At 44.9% G+C, this 24,978-nt stretch overlaps 1 protein-coding gene across 1 annotated transcript in view; it reads right to left on the reverse strand.

Moving 5' to 3' along the window:
• Positions 1 to 601: 601 nt before the first annotated feature.
• Positions 602 to 24,978, reverse strand: part of cxxc4 (CXXC finger 4) — a 41,880-nt gene continuing 17,503 nt past the window's right edge. Inside the window, exon 2 of the mRNA XM_068029039.1 lies at positions 602 to 721. Coding sequence (XP_067885140.1) covers positions 602 to 721 — 120 coding nt within the window. The remainder of the gene's footprint in view (positions 722 to 24,978) is intronic.

Genomic DNA, 24,978 nt, shown 5'->3' on the forward strand with positions numbered 1-24,978 from the left:
ATGCAAAAGGCTTGACCTTTGATTAACAGCACTCAAACCAACTGCATATAAATGGATATCTACCATAGTTTGGCCATCTCGCTGCTTCTCCTCACATTTATAGATGGGCCTTTTCTCAAAAGGCGTTCATTTCTGGAAGCCCTGATAGACGCCAATGGCAAGCAAAACTTTAGACATTGTTCTCCCTGTTACAATCGGGTGAGGAAAGGGTCTCAGGCCCCCCTTTCGCACCTTCTTTGGTTTGACCACAACAGGGTTTATCCTTTTAACATATTGATTTAACTTACCAACTCAGTGAGCGCTTGCACCTGTTACTCTAATTACAATTGCAAATGAACCAATCAGACAGGTTTTCTTGAGTTTAAACAAGAAAGCTGCAAGTTTACTAACCTTATCACGCTAAACTGGTTAAAATTACTAAATATGCAACGCATCACGCTCACATTCATACGAGGCACATTCACACAAATAGATACAGAGGGGAAAAGTAGAGTTGGGAGGTTGAAGTAAAGTCCGCAATAAGTGGAATTCAAATACTGAGTTTCAACGTCCTTTGTTGAAATTAAAGTCTTTAAGTCCTTGCTGGGGCCACATGCACAATTCAGGCTTGCTTCTCTGGTTCCGGGAGGCCAAAGAGAGGCTTTATCCTTCTTCTTGGTTTTGTCTGTAAGGTTCTGTAGTCTTGACGTTTTGCTGCAGCCAAGGTTCCCCTGGGACTTTGCTGGAGAGGGAGACAGAGAGAGAGAGGTGCTTTTCTCTTAGAGTTCAGTTACAGTCTCTTCCCTTCTTTCTCAGCACAATTCACAAATTCAGTGTGACACCAACAGGTATGTCATGTGACCACCTCTTCGTTTGAAAGCAGAATTTTCTGGAAGGTTTTTTGAAATTCAAAGTTCTTCAGACATACTTGGTGGCGGGGGTGGGGGGCGGGGTGGAGGTTGGCTCTTTCAAAGTCAAAGGGTGTCGATGGCTTTTGATCACCACCATTGACAAAACCCAATTTAGGTAATTGAATCAGAGCACACCCCTATTGTTCTTGCTAGACTAGGTAATACCTCCATCTCTCAGCTGGTCTTTGGCTTCTCATATACCAATTGTGCATGGTCATCTCTAGCTGTTCTGTTCTGTTTTTAAAAGTTATTTGTAATACCCAATAAAAAGTCTCAAGCAGAGTTCAAAACGATGAAATTAATATTTTCCATTTGGCATGTGTGATTTCCGTCACATCCCCAAGTCTCCCATCACCTGTTCTGTTTGGCCCCTCCCTTCCTCTCTGTGGCCTGGAGAAAGCCATATTCCAATAACTGTCCTGTCATTTACGTTCTCTTGTACTGGCAACCAGCTTCTCAGAAGCCAAGACATCAGCATTTGAACACAAATGTGTGTGTCTGCGGTTTGTTAATTTTAGGGAAAAACGTATGCGTAGCTACCCTCTATTAAACAATGGAAAATACATCCCAAAATGTGCCAGCACTTAACACCATCACAATTGTAAGTCAAACCCCTAGATCTCTACAATTTTGCAAAAATGATCTGTGACCTTTCCTTTTTATTTAACCTGTATGTTTTATTTGAGTTTCCTCTCAACACTTATTTATTCATGAAATAAAGGTTTGAAATCATAGCTTAATGCCAGAAATTTGGCAGGGAAATTGGGTATGTGAGCTGGCTGCACGATTCCAAATCCACCTTTCTTTCCGCCCACCTTGCCATCTGCCAGCCCATCTATCAAGCTGCTTTGCCTCCCTTGATACACTGGTGGCATATTGCAAGACGCAGTTTTCTTGTCTCTGCAATATGTAATCCTAGCTGCATCTAAATGCCCCACTGCTCACAGAATAACTGCAGCAAGAACCTAAAAATAGCTTCTACCTAAGGGTTCTAAAACAGACATCTGTTTTGCCCGGGCTCTGAAACGATACACAAGGGTTTAAAATGACAAACGGCGCATCTGTACTAGTATTTTGAAATCACTTCCTCAGAATTCAGAAGGAGGCAAGTTTACAGCGCATTAACTCCTTGTATTCACTCTGTGTCAGCTGCAAAAGCATCAATCCTTGGACCCCTTAGAACTAAGAGGACAAGCTCAACTGAATACCTAATCTTCGGTGCTTTGTGATTTGAGCCTAAGAAGAACAAAGCACTAACGCACACCATCTTTTGTGGGCCAGGCTCACTCGCGGGATAGCTACAGTACAGCTGAGAGAATCTGCAATTGTGCCAGTCTTATCAATCTGTACCACACAACATTGGGCAACAGTCACATTGTTTTTGTGCATTGCTTGAGACATGCGAGATGTGGGATCTATAAAAAAAGCAAAATACTGTGGACACTGGCAATCTGAAACAAAAAAACCCAGAAAAAGTGCACAAAACACTCAGCAGATCAGTCAGCATCTGTGGAGAGAGGGAAAACAAGTTAATGTTTCAGATATAACCCTTTGTCAGAACTAGAAAACATTACAGATAAAGAACTTCTGAATCCACTTTTCTTTCTCTCCTACAATTACGTAGTCTTTTGGTGTCAGCCTTGGCTCAGTGGTAGCACTCTAATCTCAAGGTTATGGGTTCTGACAAAAAGTTATAGCTGTAATATTAACAATTTTCTCCCTCTCTCCAGAGATTCTGCCTGGCCTGCTAAATGATTCCAGCATTGTTCTGTTATGGGATCAATGCAGCACTTGGATGTTGATAGCACACCAAAATTAAGTCAGATAGTACGTAGGAAATGCGATGGGGGCTAAATTGGGCTGTGTAGTGCCCCTTTTTTAGAAGGTATGCAACCAGCTAAGACCCAAGAATGGAATCTGAGATATGTGCGCACTTCTGTCCTGGTTCAGGGGCTTGCAAGCAACCACCTAATGACTGCTGGCAGCATGCAGAGCAATGAGATGATGACACTAAACGGTGTAACGCTGAATTGAAACCACCACTACCATTTTGCATTTCCACACTCCAGCCAATGCCTTGTGCCTGGTCATCAACTTGCACTGCTGAACATGATGCTAAAAGAAATGAAGAGCTCTCTACCAGGGCTATTTAAAGGGATCATGAAATAAATCAATAAACAATAAATAAGTCTTTTGTAAATACATAAATAGTACAAAGGTAGTCAAAGGAAGAGCGAGGCCAATAAGGGACCAAGAAGATCTTCTTGAGGAGGAAAAGGATATGGCTGAGGTACTAAATTAGTACTTTGCTAGAGTGCTCACTAGCCTCACTAGAGAAGTGGGTGCAGCCAATGTAGCAGTAAAGGAGGACAAAGTAGCAATATTGGAAAGGATAAAAATAGTTAATGAGGAAATACCTAAAAGTTAGCAGTCCTCAAAGTAGAAAATCCATATAGTTTGGATGGGATACATCCTAAGTTACTGAAGGAAGTAAAGGCGGAAATTGCAGAGGCTGTGGTCACAACATTTAAAAAGTATTTGGATGAGTACTTCAAATGCCATAGCATACAAGGCTATGGGCCAAGTGCTGGAAAATGGGATTGTAATAGATAGGCTTGATGGCCGGTGTGGACACAGTGGGCTGAAGGGCCTGTTTCTGTGCTGTATAACTCTATGACAATCTTCCAATCCTCCTCGGATATAGGGGTGATACCAGAGGATTGGTGGATTGCAAATGTTACATCCTGTTTAAAAAAGGAGGGGGTAAACTCAGCAATTACAGGCCAGTCAGCCTAACGTCAGTGGTGGGGAAACTTTTAGAGACAATGATTTGGGACAAAGTTAACAGGTATTATGAAAAGTATGGGCAAATAAATTAAGGTCAGCATGGATTTGTTAAAGGCAAGTCATGTTTGACTAACTTAATTGAGTTCTTGGATAAGTTCTTGATATATATTAAAGTGTGTACCATTTACAAACGCATTGCAGCAACGCACCAAGGCTCCTTCGACAGCGCCTTCCAAACCCGCAACCTCTGCCACCTAGAAGGACAAAGGCAGCAAATGCATGGGAACACCACCACCTGCAAGTTCCCCTCCAAGTCACACACCATCCTGACTTGGAACTATATCACCATTCCTTCACTGTCACTGGGTCAAAATCCTGGAGCTCCCTTCCTGGAAGGTCGAATTTGAATGCAGAATACAGGCTTAAAGACAGGATTCTTGGCAGTGTGGAGGAACAGAGGGATCTTGGGGTCCACGTCCATAGATCCCTCAAAGTTGCCACCCATGTTGATAGGGTTGTTAAGAAGGCGTATGGGGTGTTGGCTTTCATTAACAGTGGGATTGAGTTTAAGAGCCGCGAGGTTATGCTGCAGCTCTATAAAGCCCTGGTTAGACCACACTTGGAATATTGTGTTCAGTTCTGGTCGCCTCATTATAGGAAGGATGTGGAAGCTTTAGAGAGGGTGCAGAGGAGATTTACCAGGATGCTGCCTGGACTGGAGGGCATGTCTTATGAAGAAATGTTGAGGGAGCTAGGGCTTTTCTCATTGGAGCGAAGAAGGATGAGAGGTGGCATAGATAGAGTGGATAGCCAGAGACTTTTTCCCAGGGCGGAAAGGGCTATCACCAGGGGGCCTAATTTTCAGGTGATTGGAGGAAGGTTTCGGGGAGATGTCAGAGGTAGGTTCTTTACACAGAGAGTGGTGGGTGCGTGGAATGCACTGCCAGCGGTGGTAGTAGAAGCAGATACATTAGGGACATTTAAGCGACTCTTGGATAGGTACATGGATGATAGTAGAATGAAGGGTATGTAGGTAGTTTGATCTTAGAGTAGGTTAAAGGGACGGCACAACATCGTGGGCCGAAGGGCCTGTACTGTGCTGTACTGTTCTATGTTCTATGTTCTAACAGCACTGTGGGTGTACCTACCCCACATGGACTGCAGCGGTTCAAGAAGGCAGCTCACCACCACCTTCTCAAGGGCAATTAGGGATGGGCAATAAATGCTAGCCTAGCCAGCAACGCCCACATCCCAGGAATGAATAAAAAAAACTTGTACTTGGGTGTACAGGGCACAGTTTCTAAATTGACGATGGCACAAAACTTGGAAGTATTGTGAACTGTGAGGAGGATACTGATAAACTTCAAGAGAGGGCATGGACAGGCTTGTGGAATGGGCAGACACGTGGAAGATGAAATTTAATGCAGAGAAATGTGAAGTGATAAATCAAGGCATAGAGTATAAAAGTTATGATGAACCTTTATAAAACATTGGTTTGATCTCAATTGGAGTATTTGTCAAATTCTAGACACTGCACTTTAGGAAGGATGTGAAGGCTTTAGAAAAGGTGCAGAAAAGATTTACAAGAGTGGTTCCAGTGATGAGGGACTTCAGTTAGCAGGATAGATTGGAGAAGCTGGGGCTATTCTCTTTCAAGAGAAAGTTGGGAGGAGATTTGAAAGAGCTGTTCAAAATCCTGAGAGGTCTAGACAGTCTAGAGTAGATAGAGAGAAATTATTTCCTTTGGCAGAGGGGTTGAGAACCAGAGGACATAGATTTAAGGTGATTAGCAAAAGAACCAAAGATGACATGAGAAATGTTTTTTTTTAACAAAGTGATTGGCTAGGATCTGGAATGCACTGTAAATGTGGTGGATAGATACCAAATTGGTTAAGAGACAGAAAGTATAGAGTAATGGTGAACAGCTGTTTATCAGACTGGAGGGAAGTATACAGTGGTGTTCCCCAGGGATTAGCATTAGGACCACTGCACTTTTTGATATATGTTAGTGACCTGGACTCAGGCATGCAGGGCATCATGTCAAAGTTTACACACTTTGAAATGTAGTAGGCAATGAGGAGGTTACTATCAGACCCCAGGATGACATAGATAGGCTGGCGAAATAGACACATGGCATATGAAATTTAATGTAGAAAAGTGTGAAGTGATACATTTTGGTATGAAGATTGAGGAGAGGCAATATAAACTAAATGGTATAATTTTAAAGGGGGTGCAGGAACAGAGAAATGTGGGTGTATGTAAACAATTCTATGAAGGAAAAGTTGAGAAGGCTGTTAAAAAACATATGGGATCCTTGGCTTTATTAACAGAGGAATATAAAGTTATGCTAAAACTTTATAACACACTAGTTAGGCCTCAGCTGTGGTACTGTGTTACAGTCTGGGCACCACACTTTATGAAGGATGTCAAGGATTAGGAGAAGTTGCAGAGGAGGTTTACTAGAATGCTTACTAGAACAGTTCACCAAGGAAGAGTAAGAGGTGACTTGATTGAAACATATAAGATCCTGAGGGGTCTTCACAGGGTGGATGTGGAAAGGATGCTTCCTCTTGTGGGAGAATCTAGAACCGGGGTCACTGTTTAAAAATAAGGGCTCATCCATTTAAGACAGAGATGAGGAGAATTTTTTTTCTCTCAGAGGGTCGTGAGTCTTTGGATCTCTCTTCCTCAAAAGGCGGTGGAAGCAGAGTCTTTGAATATTTTTAAGGGAGAGATAGATATATTCTTGATAAGCAAAGAGTGAAAGGTTATTGGGGGTAGGCGGCAATATGGAGTTGAGGTTACAATCAAATTAGCCATGATCTTGTTGAATGGCGGAGCAGGCTCGAGGGGTCGAGTGGCCTACACCTGCTCCTAATTTATATGTTGGTATATAGGGATGAGAGACTTCAGTTATGTGGAGAGACTGAAGAAGCTGGGATTGTTGTCTTTTGAGTAAAGCAGGTTAAGAGGAGATGTGATGGAGGTGTTCAAAATCAAGAACAATTTTGATAGAGTAAATAAAGAGAAACTATTTCCAGTGGCAGAGGGGTCAGTAACCAGAGGACAGAGATTTTAGACGATTTGGCAAAAGAACCAGAGGTGACATGAAACATTTTTTTCCAAAGCGAGTTGTTATGATCTGGAATGCACTGCCTGAAAGGGTGGTGGAAGCAGATTCAATAGTAACTTTCAAAAAAGAATTGGATAAATACTTGAAGGGAAATAAAATTACAGAACTATGGAGAAAGAGCACTAATTGAATAGCTCTACCAAAGAGTTACCACTGACGCGATGGGCTGAATGGCCTCCCTCTATGCTATATGATTCTACTTACAGGTCAGTTGCTGGTGCAATTGTACGCATTTTTGGAGGCTTCCTATACTTCTCTTTCCTGCCTGTTCAGCCATTCTTTAATATATTACTGCACCAATTCAGTTCACAAAGGACTCACATCACCTTTGCCAGGCACAATGCACTTCCCCTTTAAGAGGTGCAAGCATCCTTTATGTAGTGTTCACCACCTGCCATATTGGAGCTCCCACTAATGCACACAACAAATGAATAGCATGGGTAGAGCTGGCTGCACGCAGCTATCATTTAAAACAGCAGGAAGCGTGAATTTAGCCCGCTGCCTGCAACACAATGACCGGGCACAGGGCAATCACGTACCATATCCCTACGCCCATTTTCGGGGGTTATCCAATTTAAATCCCTATTAAGTTTAATACAGGACCATTTTCCCTCAAGAGTGAGAATACGTATCCTGTACAAAAATAAACAAAGACAATCAAAAATCAATTTAATCCAATAAGAAACTATTAATTAACAGTCTAAATGAGGCAGAGTGTAAAAAGCAAATTTGTACTATTAATGTATTTAAACATAGGAACAGGAGTAGGCCATTCAACCTTATCAAGTCTATTCCACCTCTAAATTAGATCATGGCTGATCTGTGCCTCAACTCTATTTACCTGCCTTTGCTCTGTGTCTCTTAATACTCTTACCCGACAAAAGTCTATCTATCTTAGTTTTGAAATTCCCATTGTGCTAGCCTCAATAACCTTTTGGGAGAAGAGAGTTCCAGATTTCCACTACCCTTTGTGAGAAGATGTGCTTCCTGACATCATCCCTGGACAACTTACTTTTAATTTAAGGTAATGCCCCCTTTTCTTGGACTACCCCACCAGAGAAAATAGTTTCTGTCCACTCTATCAAATCCTTGAAATAATTTTCTTTATTCAAGAGAATGCTAGCCTAGTCTATGCAACCTCTCCCCATAATTTAAAATTTTTCAGCCCTATATCATTCTGGAACCTATACTACATCCCCTTCAAGGCCAATACATCCTTACTGAGGAGCAGTATCCAGTACTGACTGCAGTACTCCAGACACATGTCTAACCAAAGCTTTATATAACTGTAGCATAACTTCTACCCTTTGTATTCTAGAAACCTTGAGATAAAGGCCAAGATTATTTTTTTGTACCTATCCGCTAGCTTTTAGTGATTTCTGTAAACTGATTCCCGAATCTCTAGTTTTCCTTCTTACCATGTGGAAAATATTCTGATCTATCTTTCTTAGGTCCAAAGTGACCTCACACTCTCCACGTTGAAGACAATCTGCCATGGTTTTTCTCACTCACCTAATCTATCAAAGACCCTTTGCAACACCCTGCCTCAATCTACATTACTTACTGTGCCATTTAACCTTGTGGCATCAGCAAACTTGGATATACGACTCTCTATTCCTTCATCTCAGTCATTGATAAAAACAGTGAAACGCAGTACAGTTCCCTAGAGAACACCACTAGTCACATCCTGCCAACTGAAGTACATACCATTATCTCCAATGTGGGGCCCCCCTACCTTCTAACCAATTCCCTACCCATGCCAGTAGGCTGACTCCCATTCTATACACTTTCATTTTTGCGAAGTCACTTGTGCTATTTAAAAAAAATAAGGGGTTAAAGTATTGTGTCTGCATGAGATATGCAGTTAATGTTCAAATAACAAAATCCTCTCTATTTGCATTAGCAAATGAACAATAGAACCAGGAAAAATAGATTGATACAAGTTTACAGCACACCTGGAGGCCATTTTGCCCATCATGTCTGTGCTGGCTCTTTGTTAAAACAATGCAAAACTAATCTGACTGTCTGACTCTCTCTCCATAGACCTGCATTTTCCTTTGCTTCAACTGAACTAACATTACATAAAACACTGATATCGAACCTTCACACTGGACTAGATTGAATAAGTAGCACAGATTGACATCAGGGTGTCATGTGTAAAATAAATGTCTTGCACACAATGCCCAAAACAGGTCAAATCAAACCCAAACAACTACCATCCTATCAGCTGCCTTCCAATTATCAGCAAAGTGATGGAAGTAGTAATCAACAGTGCCATCAAACAGCACTTGCTTACCAATAACCTGTTTGCCAATACTCAGTTTGGGTTCCACTAGAATTGCTTGGCTTCAGATGTCATCAGAGCATTGATACATACATGGATGCAAGAGTAGAGGTGAGGATAGTTGCCCTTGGCATCAAGGCAACATTTGACTCAGTATAGCACTTAGCGAAACTGAGGTCAATGGCGTTCATGGGAAACCCTCCAGTGCCTGGAGTCATACCCAACACAGGAAGTCAGTCATGATTGTTGGAGGCCAATCATCGCAGCCCTAGGACATAACTGCAGGAGCTCCTCACAGCTGGCATCCTCAGCTGCTTCATCAAAGACTTTCCCTCTGTCATAAGGTTAGGAATGAGGCTGTCTGCTGATGATTCTGTAGCATTCAGCTCCATTCACAATAGCTCCAATAATAGGAGCCCATGCTAGTCCACAGTGCGACCTGAACAACATCCAGGCTTGGCCTGATAAATAGCACATTAAATTCATGTCAAATAAGTGCCTTTAACGATAATCTCCAGCAAGCAAAGTCCCAACCACATCTCTATGACCTTTAATGGCACCTATGCCGTCAAGACCCCATTATCAACATTCTGAAGGCCACCACCAACCAGAAGCTTAACTGGATCAGCCATATACATAACCTGATGGCTAGAAGAGGCCAGTGGCTTACCTCCTGACCTGTCAAAGCCTCTCCGCTATCTTCAAGGCTCAGGTGAAAAGTACGAAAAAATACTCACTACTCGCCAGAATGGGGGCAGCCACAACACTCAAGAAGCTCATAACTATGCAGCACAGAGCCATTTGTTCTATTGGCACCCCGACTACGGAAATCAATATTTACCAGAAGTGATGCAACATGTTGAGTACACCACATTCGAGCAAGCAATTGCCAATTGTGGAGTTATAACAGTAATTTGTCATCCAATGTGTTTCCCCATCATTAAGAAAAAAGGAGTTTACATTTAAATTATGCCTTTCGACCTCAGGATGTTTCAAAGTGTTGAAATGAAGTTTGGTTTCAAAGTGTAATCACTGCTGTAATGTAGCAAATGTGGCAACCAATTTGCACACAGCAAGGTCCCACAAACAGCAATGAGATAAATGACTGGATAATCTTTTTTTAAGTTTATTTATTTAGAGATACAGCACTGAAACAGGCCCTTTGGCCCACCGAGTCTGTGCTGACCAACAACCACCCAATTATACTAACCCTACAGTAATCCCATATTCCCTACCACCGGCCTACACTAGGGGCAATTTACAATGGCCAATTTACCTATCACCTGCAAGTCTTTGGCTGTGGGAAGAAACCAGAGCACCAGGCGAAAACCCACATGGTCATAGGGAGAACTTGCAAACTCCGCACAGGAAGTACCCAGAATTGAACCCGGGTCCCTGGAGCTGTGAGGCTGCGGTGCTAACCACTGCACCACTGTGCCGCCAAAGCCACCAAAGCAAGTGATGTTGATTGTGGGATAAACATTGGACAAAACACTCGGGGTGGAATTTTATGAGTGCCACGGCGTTCCCAACAGCGGGACCAGAAATTATTGTGACTTCTGCTCCCCCGGCAAATCCAGCTTCCCAGGCAATTTTATATGTAAATCAGCCATGCAGTGACGGGCATGGGAATATGTGGGATCATGTGGCGGCGCAGCCTTTCATTGGTGGAACCCGCCGTCACTGCCCCAAGCACCATGATTGCCACAGATATAAAACATTCTGTACTTGCAGCCTTCCTTTCATGTAAATATCTTCAGACTAACTTAAATTGATGCTTTTACTTAAATCAAAATGTTGTTGCCTCCCTTACTTTCTGAAAGTCACCACCAACTTCATCTCATTTATTTTCCCTACAGCCAAAGTGAATCAAATGGCAGCCAGCAGGCAGCGTCCCGCCTCATGGTTCAGTGATGCCACCCTGCAGGTTCTCCTCCAGGCCGTCAGGAAAAGGCGAGAGGTCCTCTTCCCTGCAGAAGGAGTTAGGAGACCCTCCCGCCTCACCAAGGTGGCCTGGATGGAGGTAGCGGAGGAGGCCTCCAACAGTGGGGTCACTCGCAGAACATGGGTGCAATGCCTGCAGTGCCGCAAGCGAATCAATGACTTGCTCAGATCAGTGAGGGTAAGTGGTCCTGGCGAAGCTGCTCCATTGTTTTCTTCCATGGCTGCGTGTCTTTAAGGCAGAGGATATGCAAGGAATGCAGTGGAGTGCGTGAGCAGCCTCGATGCCATTCACTAAATGATGAAAATTGGCATTATGTGATTGGGCGTGTTGTGTGAAAGCAACTGCAGAATGAGTGATGTTGATGCATGTATGCAATGGTTGTGATGCATCATTTGCCTTGTCATTAAATCTGCACTGTCTCTTGTAGGATAAACAAAGCCACAACCAGTGTGAGCATGCTAAGGCGGGAAGAGGGGTCCCTGACCTCAGGCTGCTGACCACAACTGAGGAGGAGGTTTTGGAGATCACGAGACAGGAGGGAGGCAGGGCAAGCGGAGATGGCAAGGCAGGAGCCACAAGGCGTAAGGATGAAGTGTCATCTGTGCTTTTGCAGCCATATGTGGAAACGGAAGGAAATTGTGTGAACTCATGTGAAGCACATGCTTAAAATGCCTCTGTTTGTGTCTCCACTGCAGGTGCCCGCACTCGAGTCGCAGAATGCCACATGGCCAAGAAACCACCTCTGGGGAGGAAGATGAAGCCAATGAACATAAGAATATAAGAACTAGGAGCAGGAGTAGGCAATTCAGCCCCTTGAGCCTGCTCCGCCATTCAATACGATCATGGCTGATCTTATCTCGACCCCAACTCCACTTTCCTGCCTTCAACCATAATCCTTCAACCCATTACTAATTAAAAATCTGTCTATCTCCTCCTTAAATTTGCCCAATGTCCCGGCATCCACTGCACTCTGGGATAGTGAATTCCACTGATTCACGGCCCTTTGAGAGAAGTAATTTCTCCTCATCTCTGTTTTAAATCTGCTACCCCTTATCCTAAAACTATGACCTCTTGTTCTAGATTGCCCGACCAGAGGAAACATCCTCTCTACGTCTACTTTGTCAATCCCCTTAATCATCTTATATAGCTCAATTAGATATCCTTTCGTTCTTCTAAACTCCAGAGAGTAAATGTCTAAACTGCTCAATCTCTCTTCATAAGACAAACCCCTCATCTCTGGAATCAATCTAGTGAACCTCTTCTGAACTGCCTCCAATGCAACTACATCCCTCCTCAAGTAAGTGGACCAAAACTGTACGTAAACATCCAGGTGCGGTATCATTAATGCCTTGTACAGTTGCAGCAACACTTCCCTACTTTTATATTCTATTCCTTTAGCAATAAATGCCAAAATTTGATTTGCCTTCCTTATTACCTGCTGCACCTGCATACTAGTTTTCTGTGATTCATGCACATGGACACCCAGATCCCTCTGCACTGAAGCACTCTGAAGTTTCTCGCCATTTAGATAATAATTTGCCTTTCTATTCTTCCGACCAAAATGGATAACCTCACACTTATCCACGTTAAATCCCATCTGCCAAATTTTGGCCCATTCACCTAACCTATCCATATCCATTTGTAAATTTCTTATTTCTTTATCCCAGAGGGTGCACCGTCACCTGCCTCTTCTTCCACCTTAACCAGCACAGATACATCCACATGGTCCACGGGGGGTTTAAGATTAGAATCTGGGTCGCAAGCTGGTGTGCACGACACAGACACATCTCAGCAGCGGAGGGAGCATGTGCCAGCCGGGTCCCCAGATAATCAGAGGACTTCTGGGGACCAGGCCCCTGCTCAGCCCCACACTCATGATGATCCTCTGTTGTTGCTAATAGAAGTCTGCTGGATGTGCAGCAAAGCCATGTGGAAAGTATGTCGGAGATGCCCGACGCCATGCGTGGTTTTGTGCGTGCCATGAAGGAGTCTATGTAAGCCATGACATCTGCCATGTCCCAGGCATTTGAGCATATGGCTTGCTCAGTCAAGAGTATGGTGAGCTCCGTGGTGAGTATGGTTGAGCACTCGAGCCATACGCGATCGGACCTGCACTCCATCGCTGTTGCCATTGGCTCCATGCAGCAGAATCTAAGAAAGAGGGGACGAAGAACCTGGACCTCCCTCCAGGCACTCCTTCCCCTCAGGGAAACAGGCGGGTACCATCATGCACATAGATGGAGGAGGAGTGCGTGCCAGCAGCCCCGGGGCCTCCCGCTCAGGACACCCCCAGGGTAAGCGATGTCTCGTCCTCTCCCGTGACATTGACCCCCTTACCTCCAGCAGGCAAGCACACAGGGGATACGCAACCACCATTGCTGCAGACCCCCAGGAGAATGGAGCCATCAAGGTCCTGTTCCTCCAGAGGATGCCCACCACGGTCACCAACAGCAACAGGGCAGTGCACTGAACAGACTGCCTCACCTCAGCTGCTAATGTCGGGGAATCATCTAAACATAGTGGGAGAAAAAGGAAACTGAAAGAGTTTTGATCATGAAGGTGGCATGGGCGATGTACAAATTGTCACGATTGCAAAGATGTATTAAAACATTTTTATTTCATGAAAAATGTTACCCACTCGCAGTAATGTTTTGCTTGGTTAAGATGGATACAAAGATGTTTTTTGGAGGCCGATGGTAGGAACACAATGATAACACGGGATATTGTGAGCCTAGTCAAAAAGAAAAAGGAAGCATTTGTAAGGGCTGGAAGGCTAGGAACAGATGAAGCCCTTGAGGAATATAAAGACAGTAGGAAGGAACTTCAGCAAGGAGTCAGGAGGGCTAAAAGGGGTCATGAAAAGTCATTGGCAAACAAGATTAAGGAAATTCCCAAGGCTTTTTATACATATATAAAGAGCAAGAGGGTAACCAGGGAAAGGGTTGGCCCACTCAAGGAGAGAGGAGAGAATCTATGCGTGGAGCCAGAGGAAATGGGCGAGGTGCTAAATAAGTACTTTGCATCAGTATTCACCAAGGAGAAGGTCTTGGTGGATGGTGAGCCTAGGGAAGGGAGTGTAGATAGTCTCAGTCATCTCATTATCAAAAAGGAGGAGGTGTTGGGTGTCTTGCAAAGCATTAAGGTAGATAAGTCCCCAGGGCCTGATGGGATCGACCCTAGAATACTGAGGGAGGCAAGGGAAGAAATTGCTGGGGCCTTGACAGAAATCTTTGTATCCTCATTGGCTACAGGTGAGGTCCCAGAGGACTGGAGAATAGCCAATGTTGTTCCTTTGTTTAAGAAGGGTAGCAAGGATAATCCAGGAAATTATAGGCCGGTGAGCCTTACGTCAGTGGTAGGGAAACTATTAGAGAGGATTCTTCGGGACAGGATTTACTCCCATTTGGAAACAAACGAACTTATTAGCGAGAGACAGCATGGTTTTGTGAAGGGGAGATCGTGTCTTACTAATTTGATTGAGTTTTTTGAGGAAGTGACGAAGATGATTGATGAGGGAAGGGCGGTGGATGTTGTCTATGTGGACTTTAGTAAAGCCTTTGACAAGGTCCCGCATGGCAGATTGGTGCAAAAGGTGAAGTCACATGGGATCGGAGGGGAGCTGGCAAGATGGATACAGAACTGGCTCGGTCACAGAAGACAGAGGGTAACAGTGGAAGGGTGCTTTTCTGAATGGAGTGATATGACTAGTGGTGTTCCGCAGGGATCAGTGCTGGGACCTTTGCTGTTTGTAGTATATATAAATGATTTGGAGGAAAATGTAGCTGGTCTGATTAGTAAGTTTGCGGACGACACAAAGGTTGGTGGAGTTGCGGACAGTGATGAGGATTGTCAGAGGATACAGCAGGATATAGATCGGTTGGAGACTTGGGCGGAGAAATGGCAGATGGAGATGAATCCGGACAAATGTGAGGTAATGCATTTTGGAAGGTCTAATGCAAGTGGGAGGTATACAGTAAATGGCAGAACCCTTAGGAGTATTGACAGGCAGAGAGATCTGGGCGTACAGGTCCACAGGTCACTGAAAGTGGCAACGCAGGTGGATAAGGTAGTCAAGAAGGCATTCGGCATGCTTGCCTTCATCGGTCGGGGCATAGAGTATAAAAATTGGCAAGTCATGTTGCAGCTGTACAGAACCTTAGTTAGGCCACACTTAGAATATTGCGTGCAATTCTGGTCGCCACACTACCAGAAGGACGTGGAGGCTTTGGAGAGGGTACAGAGGAGGTTTACCAGGATGTTGCCTGGTCTGGAGGACATTAGCTATGAGGAGAGGTTGGAAAAACTCAGATTGTTTTCACTGGAACGACGGAGGTGGTGGGGCGACATGATAGAGGTTTACAAAGTTATGAGCGGCATGGACAGAGTGGATAGTCAGAAGCTTTTTCCCAGGGTGGAAGAGTCAGTTACTAGGGGACATAGGTTTAAGGTGCGAGGGGTAAAGTTTAGAGGGGATGTGCGAGGCAAGTTTTTTACACAGAGGGTGGTGAGTGCCTGGAACTTGCTGCCAGGGGAGATGGTGGAAGCAGATACGATAGCGACGTTTAAGAGACATCTTGACAAATATATGAATAGGAAGGGAATAGAGGGATATGGCCCCGGAAGTGCAGAAGGTGTTAGTTTCGGCAGGCATCAAGATCGGCGCAGGCTTGGAGGGCCAAATGGCCTGTTCCTGTGCTGTACTGTTCTTTGTTCTTTGATGTTTGCAAAGCATCTCAGGAAATGTCCAGTGTCCCTATTTCATTGGAATTTGAGCCTCCACTCTTCAATGATGGCTGTTTTCCGATTGATGATTAATAACATTTTCCAGTACGGTCAAGTCTTACTTTTATTTTCTACGGTCATAACTTAATGCTGCTTGCAGTGGTGTGTAGTCGCATTCATCGTCGGCCATAGATAATTAAAAATGCCAATCACATGAAAGTGCAGCAACATTTCGTTAAGACTGCAGAGATGAATAAGACCTCATGCACAAGGGTATTTCTGTGGGGAGTTGTTATGTTTCGCCTCCCAACGTTCCTTAATGGCGTAGCTTATTGTTGGCTGAAACATGCATAAATGAGGTTAGAGTCATAGAGCTTTAGAGCACAGAAACAGGCCCTTCGGCCCAACACACCTGCGCCAACCATCAAGCACCCGTCCATAACTAATCCCACCTCCCCGCACTTGGCCTGTAGCCTTGCATGTTATGGCATTTCAAGTGTTCATCTAAATACTTCTTAAATACCGTGAGTGTCCCTGCCTCTACCACCCCTTCAGGCAGTGTGTTCCAGATTCCAACCACCCTCTGAGTGAAATGTTTCTTCCTCAGCTCCCCTCCAAACCTCCTGCCCATTACATTAAATCTTTGCCCCCTGGTATTGACCTCTCCGCTAAGGGAAAATGTTTCTTCCTATCTATCCTATCAATGCCCCTCATAATTTTGTATACCTCAATCAGGTCCCCCCTCAGCCTTCTCCGCTCTAAGGAAAACAACCCTAGCCTATCCAGTCTCTCTTCATAGCTGAAATGCTCCAGCCCAGGCAACATCCTGGTGAACCTCCTCTGCACCCTCTCCAATGCAATCACATCCTTCCCATAGTGTGGTGACCAGAACTGTACACAGTACTCCAGCTGTGGTCTAACCAGCATTTTATACAGCTCCATCATAACCTCCCTGCTCTTATATTCTATGCCTCGGCTAATAAAGGCAAGTATCCCGTATGCCTTCCTAACCACCTTATCTACCTGTGCTGCTGCCTTCAGTGATCTATGAACAAGCGCCCCAAGATCCCTCTGACCCTCTGTATTCCCTAAGGTCCTACCATCCATTGTATATTCCCTTGCCTTGTTAGTCCTCCCAAAGTGCATCACCTCACACTCCTCAGGATTAAACACCATTTGCCACAGCTCCGCCCATTTATCAGCCCATCTATATCGTCCTTTAATCTAAGGCCTTCCTCCTCACTATTTATGACACCACCAATTTTCGTGTCATCTGCGAACATACTGATCATAACTCCTATATTCACATCTAAATCATTAATCTACACTATAAACAGTAAGGGTCCCAGCACTGATCCCTGCAGTACCCCACTGGTCACAGGCCTCTATTCGCAAAAACTACCCTCTACCAACACCCTCTGCCTCCTTCCACTAAGCCAGTTTTGAATCCAATTTGTCAAATTACCCTGGATCCCATGGGCTCTTACTTTCTTAACCAATCTCCCATGTGGGATCTTATCAAAAGTCTTACTGAAGTCCATGTAGATGACATCAACTGCTTTATCCTCATCTAAATCTCTAGTTACCTCCTCGAAAAATTCAATCAAATTTGTTAGACATGATCTCCCCCTGACAAAGCCATGCTGACTATCCCTGATCAATCCCTGCCTCTCCAAGTGGAGATTAATCCTGTCTCTCAGAAATTTTTCCAATAATTTCCCTACCACTGAAGTTAGACTCACCGGCCGGTAATTATCTGGTTTATCCCTGCTACCCTTCTTGAATAATGGTACCACATTCGCTGTCCTCCAGTCATCTGGCACCTCTCCTGTGGCCAGAGAGGATCTGAAAATTTGTGTCAGAGTCCCCGCTATCTCCTCCCTTGCCTCACATAGCAGCCTGGGATACATCTCATCTGGGCCCGGGGGTTTATCCACCTTTAAGCCCGCTAATACAGCTAATACTTCCTCCTTTTCAATGCTAATTTGATCAAGTATATCACAATCCCCTTCCCTGATCTCTACACCTACATCGTCCCTCTCCATAGTGAACACAGATGAAAAGTAATCGTTCAAAACCTCACCTATGTCCTCCGGCTCCACACACGTATTGCTTTGTACATCCCTAATGGGCTGCATTTTTTCCCTGGTTATCCTCTTGCCCCGAACATACTTATAAAACGCCTTGGGATTTTCCTTTATCTTGCCTGCCAGTGATTTTTCATGCCCTCTCTTCGCTCTCCTAATTACTTTTTTAAGTACTCCCCTAAACTTTCTATCCTCTTCTCAGGCCTCTGCTGTTTTCAGCACTCTGAATCTGCTATATGCCTCATTTTCTATCCTTATCCACTCCTCTATATCCCTTGACATCCAGGGTTCCCTGGACTTATTGGACCTACTCTCTACCTTTACGGGAACATGTTGCACCTGAACCCTCGCAATTTCCTTTCTAAATGACTCCCACTGGTCTGATGTAGACTTTCCTGTAAGAAACTGCTCCCAGTTCACTTTGGCCAGATCCTGTTTTATCATATTGAAATCTGCCTTCCCCCAATTCAATACTCTTATTTCCGGTCCCTCTATGTCCTTTTCCATAACAACCTTAAATCTTACAGAGTTATGGTCACTATCCCCGAAATGCTCCCCCACTGCCACTTCTACCACTTGTCTGGCTTCATTCCCTAGGATTAAGTCCAGTACCGCTCCTCCTCTTGTAGGACTCTCTACGTACTGGTCAAAAAGTTCTCCTGAATGCACTTGAAGAATTCTGCCCCCTTTAAGCTTTTTGAACTAATACTATCCCTCTAATATAGGAGAAGTTGAAATCCCCTACTATTATTACCCTATTATTTTTGCACGTCTCTGAGATTTGCCTATAAATCTGCTCCTCTATCACTGCCTGACTGTTTGGAGGTCTGTAGTACACTCCCAGCCAAGTGATAGCCCCCTTTTTGTTCTTAAGTTCTACCCATATAGTCTCATTAGAGGAACCTTCTTAGATATCATCCCTCCTTACTGCAGTAATTGACTCTTTAATCAACAGTGCAATGCCACATCCTCTTTTACCCCCCATCAAATCTGAAGATTCTATACCCTGGGATATTAAGCTGCCAGTCCTGCCCTTCCCTCAACTATGTCTCAGTGATAGCAATAATATCATATTCCCATGTGTTAATCAATGCTGTCAATTCATCTGCCTTACTAGTAAGACTCCTTGTATTAAAATAGATACAATCCAGCCTTGCATTATTTGCTTGAGCCTTAACAGGTCTACATTTACTCTGCCCTCCACACTGACTTAGCTTCTCATTTATATTTGATTGTACAACATCCCCTACTTAGCTTCCACTCTGTATCCCATCCCCCCGCCAAATTAGTTTACATCCCCCCCCCCCCCACCAATAGCATTAGCAAAGCTCCCAGCAAGGATGCTGGTCCCACTCCGGTTCAGGTGCAACCCGTCTATCTTATACAGATCCCACCTTCGCCAGAAACAGGCCCCATGATCCAGGAAACTAAAGCCCTCCCTCCTGCACCATCTTTTTAAAAATTCATTCATGGGATGTGGGCGTCACTGGCCAGGCCAGCATTTATTACCATCCCTAATTGCCCTTGAGGAGGTGGTGGTGAGTTGTCTTCTTGAACCGCTGCAATCCATGTGAGGTAGGTATACCCACAGTGCTGTTAGGAAGGGAGTTCCAGGATTTTGACCCAGCGACAGTGAAGGAACGGCGATATAGTTCCAAGTCAGGATGGTGTGCGACTTGGAGGGGAACTTGCAGGTGGTGGTGTTCCCATGCATCTGCTGCCCTTGTCCTTCTAGTTGGTAGAGGTCGCGGGTTTGGAAGGTGCTGTCTAAGGAGCCTTCGTGCGTTGCTGCAGTGCATCTTGTAGATGGTACGCACTGCTGCCACTGTGCGTCGGTGGTGGAGGGAGTGAATGTTTGTGGATGGTGTGCCAATCAAGCGGGCTGCTTTGTTCTGGATGGTGTCGAGCTTCTTGAGTGTTGTTGGAGCTGCACCCGTCCAGGCAAGTGGAGAGTATTCCATCACACTCCTGACTTGTGCCTTGTAGATGGTGGACAGGCTTTGGGGAGTCAGGAGGTGAGTTACTCGCCACAGGATTCCTAGCCTCTGACCTGCTCTTGTAGCCACGGTATTTATATGGCTACTCCAGTTCAGTTTCTGGTCAATGGTAGCCCCTAGGATGTTGATAATGGGGGATTCAGCGATGGTAATGCCATTGAATGTCAAGGGGAGATGGTTAGATTCTCTCTTGTTGAAGATGGTCATTGCTTGGCACTTGTGTGGCGCAAATGTTACTTGCCACTTATCAGCCCAAGCCTGGATATTGTCCAGGTCTTGCTACATTTCTACACGGATTGTTTCAGTATCTGAGGAGTCGCGAATGGTGCTGAACATTGTGCAATCATCAGCGAACATCCCCACTTCTGACCTTATGATTGAAGGAAGATGGTTGGACCTAGGACACTACACTGAGGAACTCCTGCAGTGTCGAGCTTCTTGAGTGTTGTTGAAGCTGCTCAACCATCTCCTCAACCATGCATTCATCTACTCTAACCTCCTATTAATATACTCACTAGCCCGTGGCACCGAAAGAAACCCAGAGATTACAACCCTTGAGGTCCTACTTTTTAATCTGCTACCTAACTCTCTAAATTCTTTTTGCAGGACCTCATCCCTCTTTCTGCCTATGTCATTGGTACCAACATGGACCACAACCTCCAGCTGTGCACCCTCGCCCTCCAGAATACGCTGTAGCCGCTCTGTGATATCCAAGACCCTTGCATCAGGGAGGCAACATACCATCCTGGAATCAGGTCTGCGACCACAGAAACGCCTATCTGTTCCTCTAACCACAGAATCCCCTACCACTATTGCCCTCTTGTTCCTTTTTCTCCACCCCAGCACAGCTGAGTCAGCCATGACATTCCGATCATGACTGTTGGTGCATTCTCCAGAGGAACCCACTCTCTCATCGGTACTCAGAACTCCCTGATGTCCCTGCATGTCTCTCCATGGTCCTCATATCGAACACAACATCGTTGCCATTGTTTTTCTCCTCCTCACCTTCTTCATCTGAGGAGGACTGGTGTTCCTCCTGTTCCTCCGCCTGCAGAATGTTGCCCTGTCAAATTGCAAGGTTGTGTAAAGCACAGCAGACAACGATTATTCATGACACCCTACATGGTGTGTACTGAAGAGCCCCTCCAGACCGGTCAAGGCAACGGAATCACATCTTCAGCATGCCAATGGTGTGTTCAATGATGGCTCTGGTGGATGTGCGTGCAGCATTGTACCTCTCTTCAGCAGTGCTTTGGGATGGCGTACTGGTGTCATCAACCATGTACAAAGTGGGTAACCCTTGTCACCATCCGCCTACTTTGGCCGGTTCCTCGAAAACTGCTGACAGCTGGGAGTTCATCAAAATGTCGGCATCATGACAGCTTCCTGGGAAACGTGCATGATTCTTCTCCTGTGGTTGCAAACCAACTGAAATTTATAGAGTGGAAGCCTTTGCAATTGACAAAGACAGCAGGCTGGTCCCAGGGAGCTCTAATGGCCAAATGAGTACAGTTGATCTCCCCTTGCGCTCTAGGGATGTCAGTGACGATGCCGAAGACTGCAGACCTTGCTGCCTGGCTGTCCTCATCTACAGATAAGTAGATGAGTTCATTGGAATGTCGAAAAAGGGCATTGACCACCTCTTTGAGGAACCTGTAGGTCGGTGATTACGAGATGCCGCATATGTTGCCTGTAGATCCCTGGAAGGACCCGCTAGCAAAATAATTGAGCGCAGCAGTCACCTTGAGGGCAACTGGCATGGGATTCCCACTGAAGCCGAGTGGCTGCAGGTCATGCTCCAGGATCCAACAAATTTCTGTGACCATTTCCTGTGATATCCTTAGGTGTCTGTGGCATTGCCTCTCTAACATTTGAAGGTAATTTTGTCCTTGTCCTGAGGATGCGATGAGGTGCCAGTGCCCATCTTCGATAAGGCTGTTCCTAGATGTTATCATTTCGTGCTCAGGCATCACTTGTCGAGAGGAAAGAGCCCTCCTTAGTCTCTCTCTTTGTTCTTCTTCCTGTGGTTCTAGACAAATTGGGTGTGTGAGACAGATGTCGCTGCGGCTTTTCTGAACAATAAATAAGCAGAGCATGGTGATTCAGCCCTCTGTTGCTAATGAGTCGAACATCGAGGCAAGAAACAGTTCCCTTACATCTGCCGTCAAATTGCAGCCTGGTAGAAGACATACCCACTGTTGTTTGCCTCCTCCCACTTTCCTTGAAATCCTTGAGTGTCCACGTGGGTTCCATTATTATTGGACAAAATGGTGCTCGTGGAATTCAGGGCAAGTCTCCCCACCATTCAACCTCCTCCTGCAACCTTTCAGCATCACCCTTGAACCACCCAATGTTACCGCTACCCTTGTCTCTATTACCATTGAGATTCCCCCCATTACCGTGTACAGTGTAATCATCATCGTATTCATGCCATTCCTCCCCCTGTTCCTACTCCTGTTACTGTCGGCATGCTGACACTTACCCTTGAACCTCTTCACATCGCACTGACCATTGTTGCCGAGTCCCCTTCCCCTCTGTATGAAGCTGTCTAATTAGTCTTGACCTTCCCCTCTACAGAATCCATTTGCCCCCATTGACTGCGACCGTTCCCTCTGCCAGCCAGTACCCTCAATTTGCCCACAGCTCCTTGACGTTGACAGCAGTCATCCGTCCCTTTAGGCCCTTGCCAAATATCTTCACACTGCACTGATCTAATCCACTCACCACCCCCGTAGCCGACAGAATGCATCTTCACCATCCACAGCAACCATTCAACAAACTGGGCACTCCACTCCACCCTCCCCTGCTCCTCGATGCACCTGATCAACCCCACCCTTCCCTCCCCGACTACTCTCCTCTGCTCCTCCATGTAGCCTCCACCCATGCTGTCACCTCCATCCCCTTAGAAGATTCACTCTTGCTGGTGTCGAGCCTGGAGGCAAACATCCATTCCAATACAGCTGTGGAGGAAAACATCCATTGCAATGCTAACGTTAGTTTAGCGGCTGAGTTAAACAGAGAAGAGCACAGACCTGAGACTCAACTGCAAATTCGACTGTTGCACGCCATGTTGAAACATTTGTGAATCGGGTAGAACAGGAATATCACTCGCCATTCAGTTAATCTGGCAGGTAGGACTAAATTGCAACTATGTGTAGGGTAATGAGTATTCACGTTATTTAAATGAATGCAAAGTTGCAATCCGCCACTGCGCTGGGGAACACCGGAATGCCGCAAACCCACCGCTGACTTAATTCCTCTATAACATCCCGCTGTTGGGAATCCGAAAAACACCTCCCTACAGGATTATATCCTCCTGCATGCCACCAAATCTACCACAGCAGACAGCATCAAATTCTCCCCAGAATTCCCCATTCTTTTTCGAATGGTACAGTGGATCCACTTGAGTGGGCTTTAGTTTAATAACTCATCTAAAAGACAGCACCTCTGACAGTGCAGCACTCCCTCGGTGCTGCAGTGAAGCTTCAGCCTATATTTTGTGTTCAAATCTTTGGAGTGGGACTCAAACCTTTTGACTCAGAAGGGAGAGTGCTACCACTGGTCCATGGCTAACCCTTAAATGCTTTAGCAGCATCAGATTTCCAGCAATGCTTCAGCAGTTGTAAGGTGAGGGGGGAATGGGGAATTAAAATTTAACAGACCACCTTAACTAATATAAGTCAATCACAAAGCAGTACGCAATGTTAAAAATCTGAATAAAATTTTTTGTGTAAGCCAACTATGCAATATTGCATCAAGTACTGCAGGGATTCTCCTCCTTGCCGGCTGAGGCGGGCAAACCTGCAGCATCTGAAATATTGCCAGGGCCCACCACAAAGATTTAAGTAAGCCATAAGATCTCCCAGGATCAGGGGGCAGGAACACGCGCAGCCATAAAAGTGCTGATACGGTGGGATTTCCACCAATAATTGGAAGATCTAGCTATGAGTGTGCAATGGTATTGTGTGTCTCAAACACAGTTACAAGGCTAACTTTATGTCAAGGAACAGGTTGAAATACACCTTCCTGCCCGTCAGAGATAACACGTGAATGATCCCCTTACTTGGACGTCAGAGTTTTCACTGGTGCATTACACATCAAGTGAGGGGAAAAGACTTACATAAATCATTTTTATGTTGTGCTGGGGCCTCTTTATGGGATCCATTCTAATGAAGAATGAATCATTTTTCAGTGTTGTCTGTATAATCTTTTTCACCATCCATCATTGGAACAATGTGTGGGCATGTGTAGTGCTAATGTCAGAAAGCAATAGTGGAAGCTTCAGCACATAATTGTTTAGCTGGCCCAACAATGAAAGTGGGGAACGCCAGCACACAGAATTTAACAACGGGCATCCTGTGTCTAGTAGGTCTTTGGTGCTGTAGAAAAAAGCTTGAACTACTTGTGTAGTTTATTAAAGTTAAAGTTCTGTCTTTGATCAAAAGATTAAAGTGATTTGTTCCTATGGTTTAAGGAGTAGCACTGTTCCTTTTAAAGGAAAATTGTTTTTTTCCATTGTGAATGAGAGACTTGCATTTATACAGCGCCTTTCAAACCTCAGGATATCCCAAGAATGCTTTAAAACCAATGAAGTATGTTTGAAGTGTAGTCACTGTTGCAATGTAGGAATCCTGACGAACAATTTGCTCACAGCCTGGTCCTACAGACAGTGATAAAATAAATGCCCAGATGGACTATTTTAGGTGTTGGTTGAGAAATAAATATTGGTCAGGATACTGGGCAAACTCTCCTGCTCCTCTTCGAAAATGCTGTGGGATCTTTCATGACCACCCTGAGAGGGCAGACGGGGTCTTAGTATTATGTTTTATCTGAAATACAGCACGTCCAAGAAGTATCAGCTTGGATTATATGCTTAAGTCTCTAGAGGGGACTTGAACCGACAAGCTTCTGATTCAGAGGTGAAAGTGCTATCGCTGAGCCAAAACTCAACGCAGCTGTGCAAAGTGTTCTTATAACAAATACAGTGGTGAACATCTGGGAAGATATAAACTATCAATGTCTGACTATATAATTATATGAAGGATTTATGACTTGGTCTCTGAAACACTACGGCAAAAGCTAAATAGCAACACTCTAGTAGTTCGCAACAGCAATTTGAAATGATGGGATAGA

Source organism: Heterodontus francisci, chromosome 4, assembly GCF_036365525.1.
Source record: "Heterodontus francisci isolate sHetFra1 chromosome 4, sHetFra1.hap1, whole genome shotgun sequence".
NCBI lineage: Eukaryota > Metazoa > Chordata > Chondrichthyes > Heterodontiformes > Heterodontidae > Heterodontus > Heterodontus francisci.